General features: G+C 41.0%; 2 protein-coding genes across 3 annotated transcripts; one reads left to right on the top strand and one right to left on the bottom strand.

Annotated features, from left to right (window-relative positions):
- The first annotated feature begins 14 nt into the window (after positions 1–14).
- LOC145486403 (uncharacterized) lies at positions 15–9161 on the top strand. Of its 2 annotated transcripts, none has more exons than XM_081465050.1 (7): positions 15–176; positions 617–3542; positions 3665–3977; positions 4333–4854; positions 6727–7320; positions 7675–8394; positions 9026–9161. In XM_081465050.1, exons 2-7 carry the CDS (start codon positions 642–644, stop codon positions 9154–9156), a joined length of 5181 nt encoding a protein of 1726 aa, XP_081321176.1. In that variant the 5' UTR covers positions 15–176; positions 617–641; the 3' UTR covers positions 9157–9161. The 2 variants fall into 2 exon arrangements, with proteins under 2 accessions (XP_081321176.1, XP_081321177.1); XM_081465051.1 differs by lacking the exon at positions 9026–9161 and adding an exon at positions 8481–9016.
- A 585-nt stretch (positions 9162–9746) lies between these two features.
- Positions 9747–16971, bottom strand: LOC145486410 (universal stress protein Slr1101-like). The gene is made up of 4 exons (XM_081465066.1): positions 15261–16971; positions 14104–14193; positions 13577–13680; positions 9747–11575 (listed from the first exon to the last, which is right to left on the bottom strand). Exons 1-4 carry the CDS (start codon positions 15337–15339, stop codon positions 11360–11362), a joined length of 489 nt encoding a protein of 162 aa, XP_081321192.1. The 5' UTR covers positions 15340–16971; the 3' UTR covers positions 9747–11359.
- Positions 16972–17031: the final 60 nt, after the last annotated feature.

The raw sequence follows: 17031 nt of genomic DNA, 5'->3' as shown, positions 1-17031 counted from the left end.
GAGGATACCACAGATATATATAAAGAAGCAGCAGACATCTTGTGTAAAGTTTATTTCTTTAGCCTTGGACTAAATCATTGTTTTACTCCACCAGGCTCAGTCGATCGTCTCCGCCATGAGAATTGCCACCAAAGCAGTAATCTGACTGTTTTTATCGAAGTCCTATAGCAATCCAAGTGAGTTTCGTGAATAGCTATCTCTTAGCATGCATCTAGCGGTCAGTCCATGTAGAATTGAAATCGCTACACTGTACTGTGTTATCAAAATGACAACAGGGTGCAAATTTGACCGTACGTGAACTTTTGGGAAGTAAGCACATTGACCCGCAGTGTGTTTTAAGTCTGGCAAGTGTCGGGAACATCACGCGAAATACACTTTCATGGACATGTTTTCATAAAAAAGCAGTATCGCAGCTCGAGGAAAATTTAAAGATAGAAGGATAGCGAGCAACAGCGAACGCAGCGAATCGCTGTTGTTTTCCGTTGTTTTTTCCTGTTTCGTTTGCTTCTCCCCTCGCCCAAGGTATTCGCTTCCAAGGCCAGGGTATGAACTGTAGACTTATTCGACGTTTTTATGTTATACTTGATGATGTTTATTTTGTTTGTATTTCTTTTAGACTAGGCGCTGACCCTTTATAAGCCATGGAATGGAAGCCAGTCGAAGGCAAAGAAGACGGCTGTCCCGTAATTTACTTTTCAAAACGAAAGCCAGGACGCGTTTCTGATGACAAAGGAATTGAGGTGAAGACCATTGCAGTGGATGTAAAGAGACGGGATGACAAATGTTACGAATGGAAAGACTTCAAAACTCAAGTTAGAAATGACTCACAGAACAGCGTGTGTCCTTTGTATCGTGTGTACAATCCAGCTAACTTTCTGGTAGTGCACTTCAGCCCCAGCGCTCCTTTCGACGCAGTGTTGAGATTTCTCAAGAATGGCATTACGCTTAGATACGACAGTCGTTCTCCTGAGGAGAATTTTGTGTTCTTCGGCCACAGTGCCAGCCAGCTCAGAGAAAGGACTTGTGTTCTTTATAATGAGAAACAAGGGAAAGTGGCAGAAATTTTAAGCCATTTTGGTGACTTTGAGAAAATTCAAGACGTTGCCAAAAGAGCTGCTAGAATTGGACTGTTGTTCTCCACTGCGAAGCCTGCCTGCAGTATCCCTGACGAACAAATAAGTTCAGTTCCTGATTTGGAGCGAGACAAATACAATTTTACCGATGGATGTGGTTTTATATCGACGGAGTGCGCGCAGCGAGTGATTGAGACATTGAACCTTGCAGCTGTGTACAAGGACGTCAAGTCACCCGAGATTCCCTCAGTATTTCAGATCCGTTTGAAGGGATGTAAAGGGGTGCTGTGCCACAATCCCAGCTTGGAACAGGGAATACAAATCCGTCCTTCAATGGAGAAATTCACTTGGAACCTTAATGGACCGCATCTTCTTGGCATCGTCGACAAGGGTTTCTCGAGACCAAATGAGTTTGGTTGTTTAAACAAACAATACATCATGCTTTTATCGGCGCTCGGGGTATCTGATGAGGTTTTCCTAAAAAAGCAAGAACAGTACTTTAGGGAACTTCAAGAAATTACCACAAGCCATGAAGTGGCTGTGAAGTTTTTGTGTGCCAGTGAGGAATTTGAGTTGGCCGAGAGACTGTTGAAGACAGGAAAACTGGACAGAAGAACCAAGACACGACTTGAACAGTTGCGGAACCGTGTTCGAGAACCCCAACAATCCAAACCAAATCCTTTGCATAAAACGAAAAAATCTGCTGCCTTGAAGTTAAAAATCCCCATTGAGAAGTCCAGAAATGTTTATGGAGTGTGTGATCCATCGGGACAGTTGAGTCCCAAGACAGTCTTCTACCAGCCCACAATACGCGGAGTGCCAACAATCTTGAATAACACTCGTGTAGTGGTTGCCAAAAATCCCTGCTATCACCCAGGGGACATCCGTGTTTTGCGATGTACAGATGTTCTTGAGTGTCGTCATCTCGTCGACTGCATTGTTTTCCCAACAGCAGGGAAGAGACCTCACTCTGATGAGATTGCCGGAAGCGATCTTGACGGCGACAAGTACTTCGTTTGCTGGGATGACGAACTGGTCCCGGACAAAGAGGATGAACCTTGTCAATATCCTGCAGCTAAGCCTGTCAAACGAAGTAATCCCACTAGGGACGATTTTTTGAATTACTTTGCAAAGTACAGCAACGCGGTGGTGAGCAAACTTGATGCTTTGTTTGACAAATGGGCGGACACAAAAGGGATCAACTCCGCAGAGTGCAAGATCGTCGCAGCTTTGTTTTCTCAAGCCATTGACTCTGCCAAAACGGGCAAGACAGTCAGAATCCCTGTTCATGTTCTGCAAGCGCCAGCCAAGAATGACAGCAGTGATGGTTTCGTTTGGCAAAAACTGTACCAACGGGCAAAGCTATTTGAAAGCGATCAAACCACTGAGGATGCAGTAAATGGAAAAGTTGATGACTTTGAAGAGGAGGACATGCTTGCTGTTGTATCCAACCAGGAATCAAGGCTCAGTGAATACAGACTCTTCCGGTATCTATACAAGTGGTGCGAACAACCCAACAAAGAAAGGGACATTCACAACTACATTCAGTTAATTGACTTTTCCAAGTTTAGCCAAGAGCAGTGCAGGCGACTGCCAACAGACATCCCAAACGCTGACCTTGAAATTCTCCTCAATCCTCTGAACCAATCAAAGATTCTTTCAAGGCAAGACATTGAAACTTTCAAACTTGATCGTGGTCACGAGAGGCGCTGGCGTCTACTGTACAGAACAGAGGGTGGGGAAATGTCCTGGAGAGTCATCCACAATGTTCTGAATTCCCCCCTTGAAAAGCTACTTGTCTTCAAATTTATGCTTGCTGATATTCAATGGGTCATTTCCTTGACAATGTCAATTCCACTTAACCCATCAGAGGTGCTGACTCTAGAAGATGAAGATCAACCCGCTCAGGCCTTCGCCTCAGTGCATGTTCAATCAACCGAACGACACGTTTTACAACTGAAGGGAGGTTACAGCTTTGCTTTGGAAGGAAAACGGCTCGATATCTACACAGGAAAGAAGCAGAATACATTCATCTGCCTGCGGGAAGATGAGAACAATCGCGTGCCTATCATGAGTGTTGCTCTTGATAGATTCAAATCAAGTCTTCCGAGAGACTTTCAAACTCGACTTCGAAGAGAGCAGTTCTTAGAGATGGAAGTTTTCTGTGTTTATAATCATTCCGATCCTGGGCAAAAGATTCAGAAACGCTCGCCGCAGCATTCCGTTAGGAATGCCTATTCGGGTGAAGATGATCCAAACCACCAAGTTCCTTTAGGAGACAGCAAAGAGCAGACTGAATTTGCCGTCCGCAAAGGTGATTTTCCAAGTCTGTTTTGCGACCCTGAAGAGTTGCTCAGCGATTTAGAGAGAAACATCGTCAGTGTGCAAGAGCTACTGGAGAAGGGACGCTTACAAAGCAGCCACTTGGATGGAATGTGCGACAGAATGACCTCCTTAGCCGATGACAAGGTTCGATACAAACTTTCTTGAAACTTTGAGCGAAAATAATGATAATAATACTGATTAGTTAATTCTGTGTCTAGGACTAAACACAGAACCGACTTAGGATTCCTTTTGCTTTTATATCGTAGGAGAGACATCAGATAGCATGCCATCTGGAGTCAGTTCTGTGGAGGACTCCTTCAAGCATTGTTTTAGAGACAACGGATCGCTACAAGAACCTGTTGATCTGTCTGTTAAGCGGTCTCCAGGAATTCAATGTTGACGTTGTCCTGGGTGAGAGTGTGCGCATTACGCTTGTGACGCGTGTGAAGCGATACTTTGAGTCCTTGTGGAAGAGAGACGTCAGGTTCAGTCTGGACCAAATGTATGAGGTCATCGATGCAGTGCTTCTTGGAAATGACTATCACACTGGATGCCGCATAGTTCAAGTCATTTCTCAAGGTTAAGTATCTTGAAGCCTCATTTCCGTCTCCTTAGGGATTGCAAGGATGCAGAGGTGCAAAAAGAAGTATAGGTCGAGGGGTCTCATGCAATCCACTGACCTCACGTTGCAAGCTTGAGAACCCTTTATTTGACTGAGCGTTGTTTTGAGTACCGCATTGTTATTTACAAACTGCTGACAGTAACCCGGAATGGACTCACATATCATTCAGATACCGATCTTAGTCATAATTATCAGATTCTTGATACTGTTAAATCTGGAGTTAAAATGCATTCGTCTTAGCTCGTCGGTGTTTTGCATACATTAAGGAATAACTTTTGATTGTTTCGATTGTTTCTTTTCTCTTTAATGCAGGTCAGTTACCTCTTGAAGGTTTCACATGTCACCCAAATGCCTTACCTTACTTTTTGCACTGGATGTCTTTAACAACTCTCGAATCACTAGAAGAGGTTAAACAAGCTGTGTTAGCTTCTCATGGAGCCCTCCCACGTGACCGTGTGACAGCTCAAGCTACTCCATGCAGTGAGCACGAATTAACATTCACGCTAGTGATAACAGCAGGGAGCCACTCATTTCGTCCAGCAGATGGCGTGGCTCTTAGTCGAGCAGACATTTCCAGGCGTGAATACATCGGCGAGATAACAGCGATCGATGGAATAATCCTTACAGTTAACATAGTTTGGCCCACAAATTCAGATGACTCTTCAACGAAGAATATCGTTGAAGGAAAGTGGTATCTTCATAAGTTTCCTAGTCTTGTTGGATACCGACGCATTACAACAGCGTTGAAAGCTCTTCAGAACGTGACATCGTGTGGACGAAGTCTCTTTGAAGGAATTGTTGGCAGCTTTTGCGTCAGCGACCCATCCAGTCCAGGTACATTTAACAAGGGTAGCAGGGATGGCGTTGGGGGAGGGGAGTGGTATAGTGGAGAGGGCGCTCGCCTCCCACCCAGGTAGCCTGGGTTCGATTGGGGCCTGTTGCCATATCGTGGGTTGCGTTTGTTCTTGGTTCTCGCCCTGCTCCGAGGGTTTTTCTCTGGGTCCTTCGGTTTCCCTTCTTCCTGAAACACTTACTTTTCCCGAAAATTCTAATTCGACCTTGATAGAGGAGTCGCATGCAAACCACTAGGGCGAATGGGACTTCCTTTCGAAACATCGTGATTTATTTATTTAGCAACATTGAAAACGATGGGTGGAGTGTTATTTGGATACAGTGTTCTGTGGAGGAAGGTTAGTTTCGTTGGCTCCTAATTTAGTGCCTGTAGTTATTCTTTGTTTCCTTGTTTTACTTAACTTTTTTGGGCGCGTTCTTGGTTACATCGGAAGGATAAAAGGTGCAGTGATGTTTATACAAATGGTACATTGTAGCAGTTATTAGATGTTACATTCTCAAGCAAATCCAAACTAAGGGCCTTTGATGCTCATACACAAGGGTTATTTTAGGATATTAAGGACGGTGCCTGTTTTTGTTTGTGCGCACACGCTCTGCCCATCAGTCAAAGCATGGTTTACACGCAATGCGCACGCTGACAATGACATTGACGTAATCAACTACGCTACCAAGTTTGCAACTAAAATGAAGGCAAAATTTTCCTACCCTGACCCAAATCAAGTTTAATGAACCTGAAATAAAACCAGTAACATTAGAATGGCAGCATATCGCTAATCACTAACTGTTAAGGTGGCTCAAAATAGTTTCCAGCGCTTTCCAAGACTCATATTTTGATGGGTCATTATAATCACTCTTTATAATTTGATGCTAGTCATGGTATCAAAAAACTGCCCAATCATTGCCGAACGAATTGTAATAATTTTCGCGACACAACAGGTTACTATAGCAACAGTATGACCTGCTAAATACACCCTTAATTTCAGCTTTAAGTACTTAAGCAAAGTTTTAAAAAATTCTGGTCATAGGGTTCAGAGCCACCTTAAATTTTCAGAACTTTAAGATGGCTCTGAACCTCATGTACAAATATTTTTAAGACTTTGCCAAACCTGCGTCTTATGCTGCTAATTAATAAATCGAATGTGGTTTAGCGTGGTCTGTACTCTTATCGACAACGATACGCGTCATCACAGTGGTCAAAATGTTGTGGACTGACGAGGCGCAGCCGAGTGAGTAGTTTTTTGATACCATGTTTTCGATAAAGCGTGATTATAATGACCCATTAAAATCTAAGTCTTCGAAAGCGCTGGAAACTGTTTTGAGCCACCTTAACGCGTTCCAACTGAGAAACGTACTGTTATTCGCAGAACATTATACTGAAATCTAACTGTAAACATTTACCAGCAGATGGCGTAGTGCGGGCGCCAAACAAGTGGGAGAGACACGCATGTTTGACATATTGGGGGATGATAGGAAAACCTGTAACTGTAACTGGTCTGAGAACCAGTAAGCAAATTACAGAAAAAAAAACCAGTGTTGTTCTTACCAATTACATTGATTTGCCCCGAATGCAACGGATATTGGAGAGAAAGATCGCTGTCAAAAGGTAACCAAAATGCTTACCAAGGCAAAGCATGGTTTTGTTTTGCATCTGATTAGTTTACAAATACAATACACACTGGTTAGTTTGGCGTGTTGCCCGAGTCTTTTGAACCCGTTTTAGCGCTCAGATACACCGCAGATACTTCGTTTAGCACGTGCACCATTAAATCGTTTCAACGATTTACCTGCAACCACTACCACAAACCATTTTGTCGCGTTAAGAGTCTAATTCTTTTCGATTTTCCTCTTTCTCAGCTTCAAGTGCAGCGGGTGAAGATGAAGATTTGTCTTTGTCACCAGACGCTTCTTTTGTAAAGTGGTCTTTAGGCAATGACAGTCAAAATGCTGCTATCCAGGAAGCTACCTCCAGTGTGTCGGCCGTAACGCTTATACAGGGGCCTCCCGGCTCTGGGAAGACCATCACATGTGCAGAGATTGTGCGCCGCTGGCTTCTTAGTAGCGAGGATCCAGTTCTTGCTGTGGCAGAGACAAACGAGGGTGTAGACAACCTTTTAAAGAAGTTTTTAGAGCACGGTATAAAAGAAGAAAAGATTGTTCGTTTTGGAAGTTCAGGATGGAGAGTGGCCAAAGATCTGGAACGTTTGACGTTCGAATCCAAATACCGCCAGCGAGTTTCTGACAAAAGAGACCGCAACAGAATCGACAAAAAGATGGCAAAAAGGATACTGGAAAGCTGTAAAATCCTTTGCACAACTTGCATCAGTGCAGGCTCCTCTTTGCTTGAAGGGCTCGTGTTCAAACGAGTCTTGATTGACGAGGCGTCACAAGCCACTGAGCCAGCAATCCTTGTTTCTGTTTCACATGGCTGTGAGAAACTGGTTTTAGTCGGTAAGTCGCTTTAATTTTTAACAAACGTTCTAAAAAACGCAAAAATAAGAATGGAGTTAGCACCCAGGATTGTGAAAAAGAATACAAATGTTCGAATAGTCGGAAGCCAATTAACGTTTCGGTTGTAGCTCTTTTTTCGACTATTTACGATTTACGTCTTGGTACATTTTACTCTTGTTTTACGATTGTTCTTTAGTACGTTTATCGTTGGATTTGAAAGCTTCTACTTTACGAGGGCCGCTTTTTGAGGAAATAGCAACGTAATAGACGTTTTAAAGTTCTTTTATGGAATTCCCGTTAAGAAACGCTGTTTTAGCTGAGACTAACCTTGCAATACACTATTCTTTTCTTAAGGGGATGACCAACAGCTTCCTCCCATGGTGCTATGCGAACTTGCTAAGGGTCCTAACCTACTGACTGTCTCCATGTTCTCCCGGCTACGTACAGTAGGACTTCCAGTACGCATGCTCAATGTACAGTATCGAATGCACCCATCCATAGCCTTCTTCGCATCAAGTCATTTTTATGACGGAAGGCTAAATAACGGAGTGTCAGGCGAAGAGAGAAGAGCTCCAATGGGATTCAATTGGCCAAATGAAAGCAAACCAGTGGCTTTCCTCAAAACGCCCGATTTAGCGCAAGAAAACAGCAAGGCGTCATCTAAACTCAACGCTTTCGAAGCCAGACAAGTGTATGAAGTGGTTCGTGATCTACTCAAGGAAGGAGACGTGCCTAATGAAGGAGTAGGAGTAATAACGCCTTACAGAGCACAGTTGAAGTTGATCGCAGATCAAACCAAAGAATTTGAAAACGTGTCAGTCAGAACAGTGGATGGCTTCCAGGGACAAGAACGTGACGTCATCGTTTTCTCAGCAGTGCGTTGTAACGAGCATGGATTTGTAGGATTCTTGAACGACGAGAAACGAATGAATGTTCTTTTGACCCGCGCTCGCAGAGGAATGATCGTGATTGGGAACAAGACGACGCTCGGAAAATGTGATTTGTGGAACAAGTGGATTGAGTGGGTGGAAGAGAATGAGTTGGCACGTGACTGTACCCAAGATGACGTGACAGGTAAAATGTTGAAAACACTCATCATCAAAACCACCAAAATCATGCGTGGTTTTTCGAGCTAATTCTCAATTTACGTTTTATTGCAGATTGATACCATTTATTCTGTTACTCTTCCGGTCATTGATCTTGATGACTGCTTTTCTGTACTTCCCTCAAACATCCTATAAACCTTGCGCACTTAGGCTGTCCTCTTACTTTAGCTTTCAAGATTATCTCGGTTCTTGTGTTCTGATTCTGGTAACGAACCGAATGGAATGAAGGCGGTGTAAGCAACGGCAGCTGTTACAGCACAACGTGAAAAAGCACTGAATGAAAGAATTAAACCTATACCAAGGGCAGTCTTGCTCTTGATTTAGTCTGTTTTTCCAAACAATGCATGAGGCGAAGAGTTGTGCTAATCAACATTGTAAAACCATGCTATTTTTCATAGTATCCCAGGTGTGGTTTTTTTAAAGAATGCCTTGCAAAAAAGAGATTTGCCATTGATGCAATAGTCAATGAAATAATGTAGGGGCTTGTAGTGGACAGCTAAGATTTTCTTTCGTCTTCATACTTGACGGAATTTGCGTTAATTCCTTTTCACTAAATTGACAAATGGAGTGTATGATGCTAGTCTGCTTGTTTATTCCAGAAACTCAGAGTCAGGCAAGCAATTCATCTGGGAGAAGAGGCCGAGGCCGCGGCCGCGGTGCTTCACAAAGAGGAATGGGGCGAGGCAGACAAAGAGGTTCCCGGCAGGCTGCTCGTGCTAGGCGGTCATAATGTAGAATCTGTCCGACAGACAGTAGCAGGAATCTTTGATCGCTTCAGTAGTTTTGTGTTTGCTGAGCTCACCAAAACAACATCTAGGAATGTGTGTTTTTTTTTATGACTGTCTTAAAAGCGACGTGCTGTATTTAGATCTGGTTAAATACCGCAGTGAGCCAATCAGAGCGCATAATAAACCAATAACAAGCCAATAAAAAGCGCCGGAGAACGCAGGAACTCAATACAAGATTGGTTTTGGTTTTAACCCTGTTTAACGCAGATGGAAAATGCTGACAACTCCCTCAATAACTCAACAAATGCTTTATATAATTTTTATAGTTAGACCAAATAATAGCCAGTCTGTTAAGTCATGCATGTTAAAGAAAAGCAGTTTACACATTTATCATGAAACCAAATAACGTGAAATAGACACAAAAATGAGAAACCGAAAACAAAAACAACAGCAACAACAAACAAACCAATGACATCATCCAAACTATTGAAGGCATTTTAACATTTTATTTCAGCTTTGTTATGAATCTTCATCTGTATTATAGAATATTTGAAAGTTGTTTAAAAAAACTAGCAAATTTGTGCAAAATAAAACGGTCATATCATTTCTTTGAATGTGTGGTGTTGCTGAATATTTTAGTTACTTCACGCTTGTCACACCCATTTACCACTAGCTCATTAAATATGCTTGCTACCTCTGCTAGCTCCTGTTATGTTTCATGGTGGATTCTTTCTTGGTCTATAAAAAACATATGCATTTATGTGCACAGGAATGTGATTACATGGGGATATGAAGTTGGATACTGCAAAAAGACAGCACACCCACATTTATACCCCAAGAACTAGCAACTGTGAGGAATGTGGACCCCACTATTTATGGGTCTTATGTTTTGGTACTGATTGAATTTAAATGGCCTACCCTAAGAATGGTAGTTTTCAACTACCAGACTTGAGTTGGTTCTTTCTGAAAGCCAACTGATATCTTCGCTGAGAGTAACCAGTGAGTGACGTGTGGATTTCACTTGGCCAGAAACAAATTACATCCTTCCTCTGACTGTAACTTAAAAGCATACTTTATATCTTAAATAATTTTTGTTTCTTCATTTTATAATGATATTAATCATGATATGTGGATAAAAGCACGTCATTTTGTACAATCCAGCAGAAAGTTCAAATCCCATACCCTTTGTCAATTTTACAATATATTTTTTCGTAATTACACACCCATTGATTCATAAATTATCATACAGGCATAGATTTTTTTTTCTCGTTATAGCGCATGCTCTCATTGGCTACCTTGAGGTCACAAGATGTTTCACAATGAAACTGTTTTTGTCCAAACTGAAAGTCTCTGACAACCTGAGGGTGCACCACTAAGGAAGGAATGGCGTAACTGACCGGTGAGGAAAACAAATTTTAAAAGTGAATACGAAGAAGAAGGCTTCATCTCGGTGGGCAAGGGGGGGGGGGGGGGGAGGTGGGGGAGGTGTGCACCCCCTGCATCCTCGCCCTAGATCTGCCCCTGACCTCCCTAACATGGATCTACTCATGTCTTTGTTATGTGATGTAACTAATCACTTAATGACTGGTCCCTTGGGAAACCAGTAGATTTTATTTGTGATCTTATAACAGAAACCTTTTTTTGCCTTTGTGTCATGTGACTGGTGACAGCTAGCAATCAGAGGTAATTATCAGAAAAATTGTTTTTACTCATAGTTTGTTTAAAACCAATCTTTTTATGTGGAATTTTTATTGCATAAAAGGTCTATCTGAAAAATTATACCAAAAAATGTTTTTCTTCAAAATTTTCAATTTTTGGGAAACTGATATTTTAATCTCAAGGTTTTCTTTGGCTGACAACCCCAGCTCAACCTAGGAAACACTGGAATTCTTGAGGAACAACAACAACAACAACAGCAACAACAACAACAGCAGCAAAAGCAACAACAACAACAACAGAAACAAAAACAACAAATTGAACAGCTCCTCCAGGAACAGTCATTAAGTGTTAATTGTTTCGTTTATATCCACATACACAACACAATCAAGAGCTAAGTTCTTGACTATATGCAGTGGAATCTTTCTAAAACAGGATTGCTAAACAAAAGGAAGCTACATGTGAGGGGTTAATTCATCAATAGTCTTGAGTTGTTGTCCACTACTTCCTCCTATATGCACTATAACTAATAACATCAGTAAGGTGCTTTTAACAGTCCTGTTTCATCGCTGAAGGTGGTACAACACAGACAGGACAGAGGGTGTGGTGCACTACATAATCACTAACACTTCCCAGGATTGTACGTCTAGCTGTACCAAGTCCACGGGCACCAGTTACAATCAGGTCCACATTTTCATTTTTGGCCTCACTGCAAATCACATTACCTGCAGGTTTGCCGACTACCAGGATCATTTGATAATGAATCTGTTTGAAATGAAGGATAATAGCAAAAGTTATTACAAGAAAATGAAATTTTAGATGCAGGGTCCTAATGGTTGATTACAGTGCACGGGACACTGGATCCTGTGGGGGGGGGGGGGGGAGGCGGGGTACTCCTTTATATGGGCTATATAGGTATGTGTGGCCCAAAAGGGTATGGTTTTTCAGCTGTTTTGGTCATTTTTAATAGGGTATCGATTTTGGCCATTTTGGACTTAAGTAGGGTATGGTTTTTGCACTCTAGTCTTGAATTGGCTATGTTGTTTAGAAGAAGCTACCTTTTCATCATTATCAATAAGACCATAAACAAAACCCCTTCAAAAATTATGTTTAGGGCAACTGTGTCAGCTGCAACGGTCATAAATAGGGTAGGGAAAATCGTAGAGTTTCGTTATAAGTAGGGTAAGGGTTTTGGGAAGCGGGCTGCACACCCCCACCAAATTTTTCTGGGAGTACCCCCCGGGTACTGGATCAAGTGTTCTGGGATTCTAGTCTCAATTACAGCTGCCCTTTGGGAGAAATGTCCTCCCTGATAAAACTCTGGCCAAGGATCTTCACAAACTGGAACTGAGAGAGCAGCAAAAGTGAAGCATGTCCTGGGTTTAACCTGGAGGAAAACCCTTGGAACAAGCTAAGTAAGGTGAGGCCAACAACAAATTAACTCAACTCACACTAATGGCGTCAGGCCAGAATATATCTCACCTCTATGCTAACCCTAAAAAAGTGACTCTCTAGTGTGGCAGTTGAATTTACGTACATCTTTAACATTTGTCTACCTTAATTCATAAACTACTGTTTTAAGATTTCCTTTGATTGAGTGGTAAGTTTTCTTGTCCCTCCAAAATGACTCACTTTGAACACTTTGTTTATCATACAAGGTGTGCATGCATGTACATTTATATGCTCATGACCAGAAATTAATATGCAATCTACCAAAAGGAAAACGATGGTTTGCGTACATTTTACGCCAATGCCTGGCAAACCAATAGGGGGATTGTTGCTGTCACTGTTTACATTTTGGCTCATTAGCACGTGACTTTGCTTTGAGAAGATATTTATTTAATATTTTATTAATTTATTATCAACTTATTAATGTATAAACTAACTAGACGTTACATTATGTAGAAAAAAATAATTAAACAAACGGTGAGGAAACCTTATAAGACAGGGTTGCCACAGTCAGGGAAAAGTCAGGGAAAATTAGATTTTATTCAAGGTCAGAGAAAAGTCAGGAAGTTTTGTATCACGTCAGGGAGTTTCTAAATCCCTGTTCAAAGTCAGTGAAAAGTCAGGGAATTTTATCTTAAGGTTGCTGCAAATTATTTTATTAGATGTTTTTGTATAGACAATGCAATTTTGTTTTAAAAATTATCTGAGCCATCCTTATTCTTGTTGATTCATGACCAGAAAAAACGAGAAATGTCAGGGATTTTTCTTGTTCCAGTGGGTGGCAACCCTGTAAAACCAATTGGGCTTGTACTGTAAACTTCATTTGGTTCTCTTACTAGCTGAAGGCAGGATGCATAATTTACTGTTACATATGAATTCACTCCCAACAGTTAAGAGATATTATGAAACATAGTACATGTTGAAAGTTTAAGCTATTTGGGTGTCATATTGAAGGAGGCATAATTGGCTTCAAAAAACTACAAAATTTCTGGGTGGCAGAAGTGCCCAATGAGCGCATTCATTAAATACAAATTAAATTTTTAATTTTTAAATCTGCATGGTACAAGAAGTATTTTAAAATTCATATATTTATTATCAAATTCCTTAGCGTAGTTAATCATCTTATGATCTTTCTTTCAATATTCACAACTACGTTTTTTGTAGCTTTATTATTATTTTTTTTTTACCAGCATTTTTAAGGTTTTTGTGCAATACGAATTGAAAGTAAATAGACCAGTCACCATATCATTCCCTGCTATCTATGATACTTTAGCAGATGAATTGTGAGGGAGTTTTGAAACTGTTTTGTTTTGATACCTTTTTCTCTTTACATCTTTCCTCATATCCCTGCATCATTGTTTTGGCCTGCTCTCTTAAATCATTCACCATCTGACTCCATTCTTCATAGTATGCAAACACAACTGCCATGGAAAAAAAATATAGACCATATGAAAATAATTAATGCAGTTACTTACATGTAGACATGTTGGACAACATACTGGTGGGTTAAGTCTGTATACGAGCCAAGAGGTTCATCAAGTCTGTGGTTATCCCTGTTTCGGTGGCATGAAGTGACTAGGAGTATTTCTTCTCCCCCCTGCATGGGAGGCTAGTCCATCACAGGGTTACCCCCCCAGTATTAAGTTCACTTGTACTCATTTAGTTTATACACCTGGGTGGAGAGAGGCACCGTGGGAGTACAGTGTCTTGCTCAAGAACACAATGTCCACGAACAGGGCTTGAACCCAGACTGCTTGATCTAGAGGTGAGCGCACTAACCACTAGGCCACCGCATCTCCATAACATACAAATTAAGAACAAAATATTTTAAAAATTGAACTTACATGGTCCAGATGAATATGGAAGAGGTGGAATCTCAAAGGCATGTAAAACAACTACTGCATCTCCAGTACAATGAACATTGCTCATATACCCTGGAATGTAAATGTCACAGGTAGTTATTTTGATCCTTATCCCTTTGTGGTTAGCATCAGTCCAATGGTGATGGCTGTCTAAATACAAACTTTGGATACTGGGACATAGACAGCCTTGGGTTTACTGAGTGAATGCACCAGTAAATAAATATTCATGTACTCTGACACTCAAATAAAGTTTTATGTATGTATGTACCTTTATATTGTTTTGCTGCACCGATTAGTCTGGAATAATTATTACAAATTTTGGTCGACAAGAATAAGTTCTCTGAAATTGGATTCAAACTAATGCCATTAGGGCAAATGCTAACAGGTTTCATAGGTTGAGAATGACCTCAAGTTTAGTATAAGTTTGGTCAGAAGCATATCACCAGTTTGGTGCAAAGATTTTTTGACATTTGTTGCTTACCTAGAAGTTCTTTCAACAAAACAAAACATGTCAGAAAGGAGAAGGGTGCTAGTAATATGGCTTATTCACAACAGAATGAAATTAAGAGTTAGTTATTTGTCAATAACTGGTCAATTTTAGGACTTTTTGGTTTAGAAACGATAATTATTAAAACAAGATAACGCTCTGAAGGCAATGAAGGAGCCAGTCTGGAATTGTAATAAGCTTATAAATAGTGTGTTTTATTGAATAAGAATAGTGCTTTACAAGTCGATTTTGAGCTTCCTGAGACACGCAAAGAGCACTAAAATGGCTCTGAATTTTGTAATTATCTTCTGATCACCTGATAGCTACAGATCGCACTTATGATTATAATTATGGACAGGGCGAGGTCACCCCCCATTGCTATCGGTCCGATTCAGCAAACTCCCTCAAACTTCCTAATCCCAGTAGGACGACCCAGAGTGAAGCATGACACTGAATTTGTCATGTATAGGATAACGACATTCACAATTTCTCAGAATATATGGAGTGAAGTTGCCAAGAGAAATTTTCACACCATCAGCAAGCAGGACATGGCCAAGGTCACGAACACGCTTGCAGAGAATTGTAGCTGCTCATATGCGTCAACGAAATAAGAAAATTTAAATTGCCGGTCTTTATCTACTAATAAACTTACAATCAAATGCTCGATCACCGTGTTCACTGCCGTCGATCGCGATGAGAACTTTCCTACCGCCGGTTTTGTTCTCCGCCATGTTTACGTTTCACACCTTGACGTGGTCGACTGTTGTCGACTGTTGCCGACTGTAAACTGGTACCTGTCAGAGCCTGCTGTTATGGTATACAGCAGCCTCCCGTCGTCCACGCGCGCAAGGCAAGCAACGCACGCACGAGGGCGCAAGCACGTCGACTAGAAAGCACGTCCGCAAGCACAAGTACAAGACCCTCGAGCCCAAATGCACGCATTTTACTTTCGTCAGCAGGGAAGCGGAAAAAAGCGCCATAAAGTGCCCAAAAAGTTAATGTGGCTTGAAAAACGTTTCTAGTGGTCCTGAATGAGCTGAGACTGAATTTTAAAGGTCAGGGGAACAGCAATGAATTTACCATGCCTCAGTTCCCCAGTGTTGTAGGGGTGGGGGATCAAAAGGTTTTTGGATTCTCACGGTTCTACATGCGGATTGACAGAATAGCTCTATAGGTTGCTGATGAGAACTGCTTTCATTTTGACTGTTCAATTTAAATGCTCTCATGTTATATTTTCCTATTGCATTAACTGATAATTTTCTAATATTATAAATATTTGTCACCAGTCGTGAAATATAAATTTAACAGCTATACTATTCATAAAATTAAACCAGTTCTTGAGTAGCCTTTCCAGCTTCAAAATGAGTCCTGGTTCAACTTGGAGATTAAATACCCCATTAGGGTCAAAACCAAAAAAGCACTCTAAGCAGTGCCCCTCCCTAGGTTTTTAGCATTAAGGCCCCCTTCTCAAGATGACAATCACAGTCAATTTATGAACAGGACAGATTTTTTTTGTGGAAAATGTTTTAGCAGTTACCATTCCTCCCCATTTTACTTTCATAAACTTTCTACATGTGTTGTCGTTCCAGAAAATATTTCTCCCCCAACAGAGGGTTTCTCTGGTTTGAAATTATCCCTCTGGAAATACTAGTTTTGGTTCATATGTTTCTTAAAAAGCTTGGGCTTTTGAGACCCCCCCTCTCCTCCTTGGAATTTCCAATCAGTAACCCTTCTTGGGGTGAGTATGAATATTCTCCAGAAGAAAAAAGAAAAAATGAGTTTTACTTTCAAACGTGGTGGACTTTTGGGGCCCGAGGGAACTCTCATATCAAAAGCTTGCAGATGCTCGCCATCTTACTTTGGATAATAAATCAAGGATTCTGGTCTAACTTAGGGTGTTGATGATGAAACGCCACTATTTTTAGCTGTCAAGGGTGCACTCCAAGAAATAATACCACAAGAAATGCCCTTATTTCGGTTTTTTAGGCATGAGCTCCGCCAGTCTCCCAAGTCTGGTCTACTAGCGCTGGCTCCTTTCCTGAACAGTAGCTGGTAATCAAGCCCATTCTGTTTTAAGTGGTATCTTTTAGGGATCAAAATTATTATAAAGCTTGAACCACCACCAGATTGGTCTTCTTTAATGGTTTAATTCAAATTTTCCTTCAAGCATTTCCGACCTTTTCATGTTGGAGTTCCCCCTGGTTTTGGGAATAATGATGGTCATACTGAACATGCAAGTTCTACACAATAACAGAGATATTTACCCAAAGATGCAATATTATTTGTCTGGTGATGAAGTTATCATTACCACAAAGAATCTGAGCATCATCAACAACAATCTTACATCACATGATTTTTTTGTGATGCAATTTGGAATAATTTACATATTGTCATTGTTAAATATTTTTAAGTGTATTCCTGAA

This window comes from Orbicella franksi, chromosome 5 (assembly GCF_964199315.1).
Source record: "Orbicella franksi chromosome 5, jaOrbFran1.1, whole genome shotgun sequence".
NCBI classification, from domain to species: Eukaryota; Metazoa; Cnidaria; class Anthozoa; order Scleractinia; family Merulinidae; genus Orbicella; species Orbicella franksi.
Note: the sequence above shows the minus strand (reverse complement) of the source record. Positions and strands in the feature narration are given on the sequence as shown.

What these genes read in the sequence shown, in the direction of transcription:
- LOC145486403 (XM_081465050.1), top strand. Translation starts at nt 642, where the DNA reads ATGGAATGGAAGCCAGTCGAAGGCAAAGAAGACGGCTGTCCCGTAATT. An exon ending in CCTCCTTAGCCGATGACAAG is followed by an intron (nt 3,543 to 3,664) that starts GTTCGATACAAA and finishes TTTATATCGTAG; the next exon opens with GAGAGACATCAGATAGCATG. An exon ending in AGTTCAAGTCATTTCTCAAG is followed by an intron (nt 3,978 to 4,332) that starts GTTAAGTATCTT and finishes TCTTTAATGCAG; the next exon opens with GTCAGTTACCTCTTGAAGGT.
- LOC145486410 (XM_081465066.1), bottom strand. Translation starts at nt 15,339, where the DNA reads ATGGCGGAGAACAAAACCGGCGGTAGGAAAGTTCTCATCGCGATCGAC. An exon ending in TCCATATTCATCTGGACCAT is followed by an intron (nt 13,681 to 14,103) that starts GTAAGTTCAATT and finishes TTTCCATGGCAG; the next exon opens with TTGTGTTTGCATACTATGAA. An exon ending in AAAGATGTAAAGAGAAAAAG is followed by an intron (nt 11,576 to 13,576) that starts GTATCAAAACAA and finishes CATTTCAAACAG; the next exon opens with ATTCATTATCAAATGATCCT.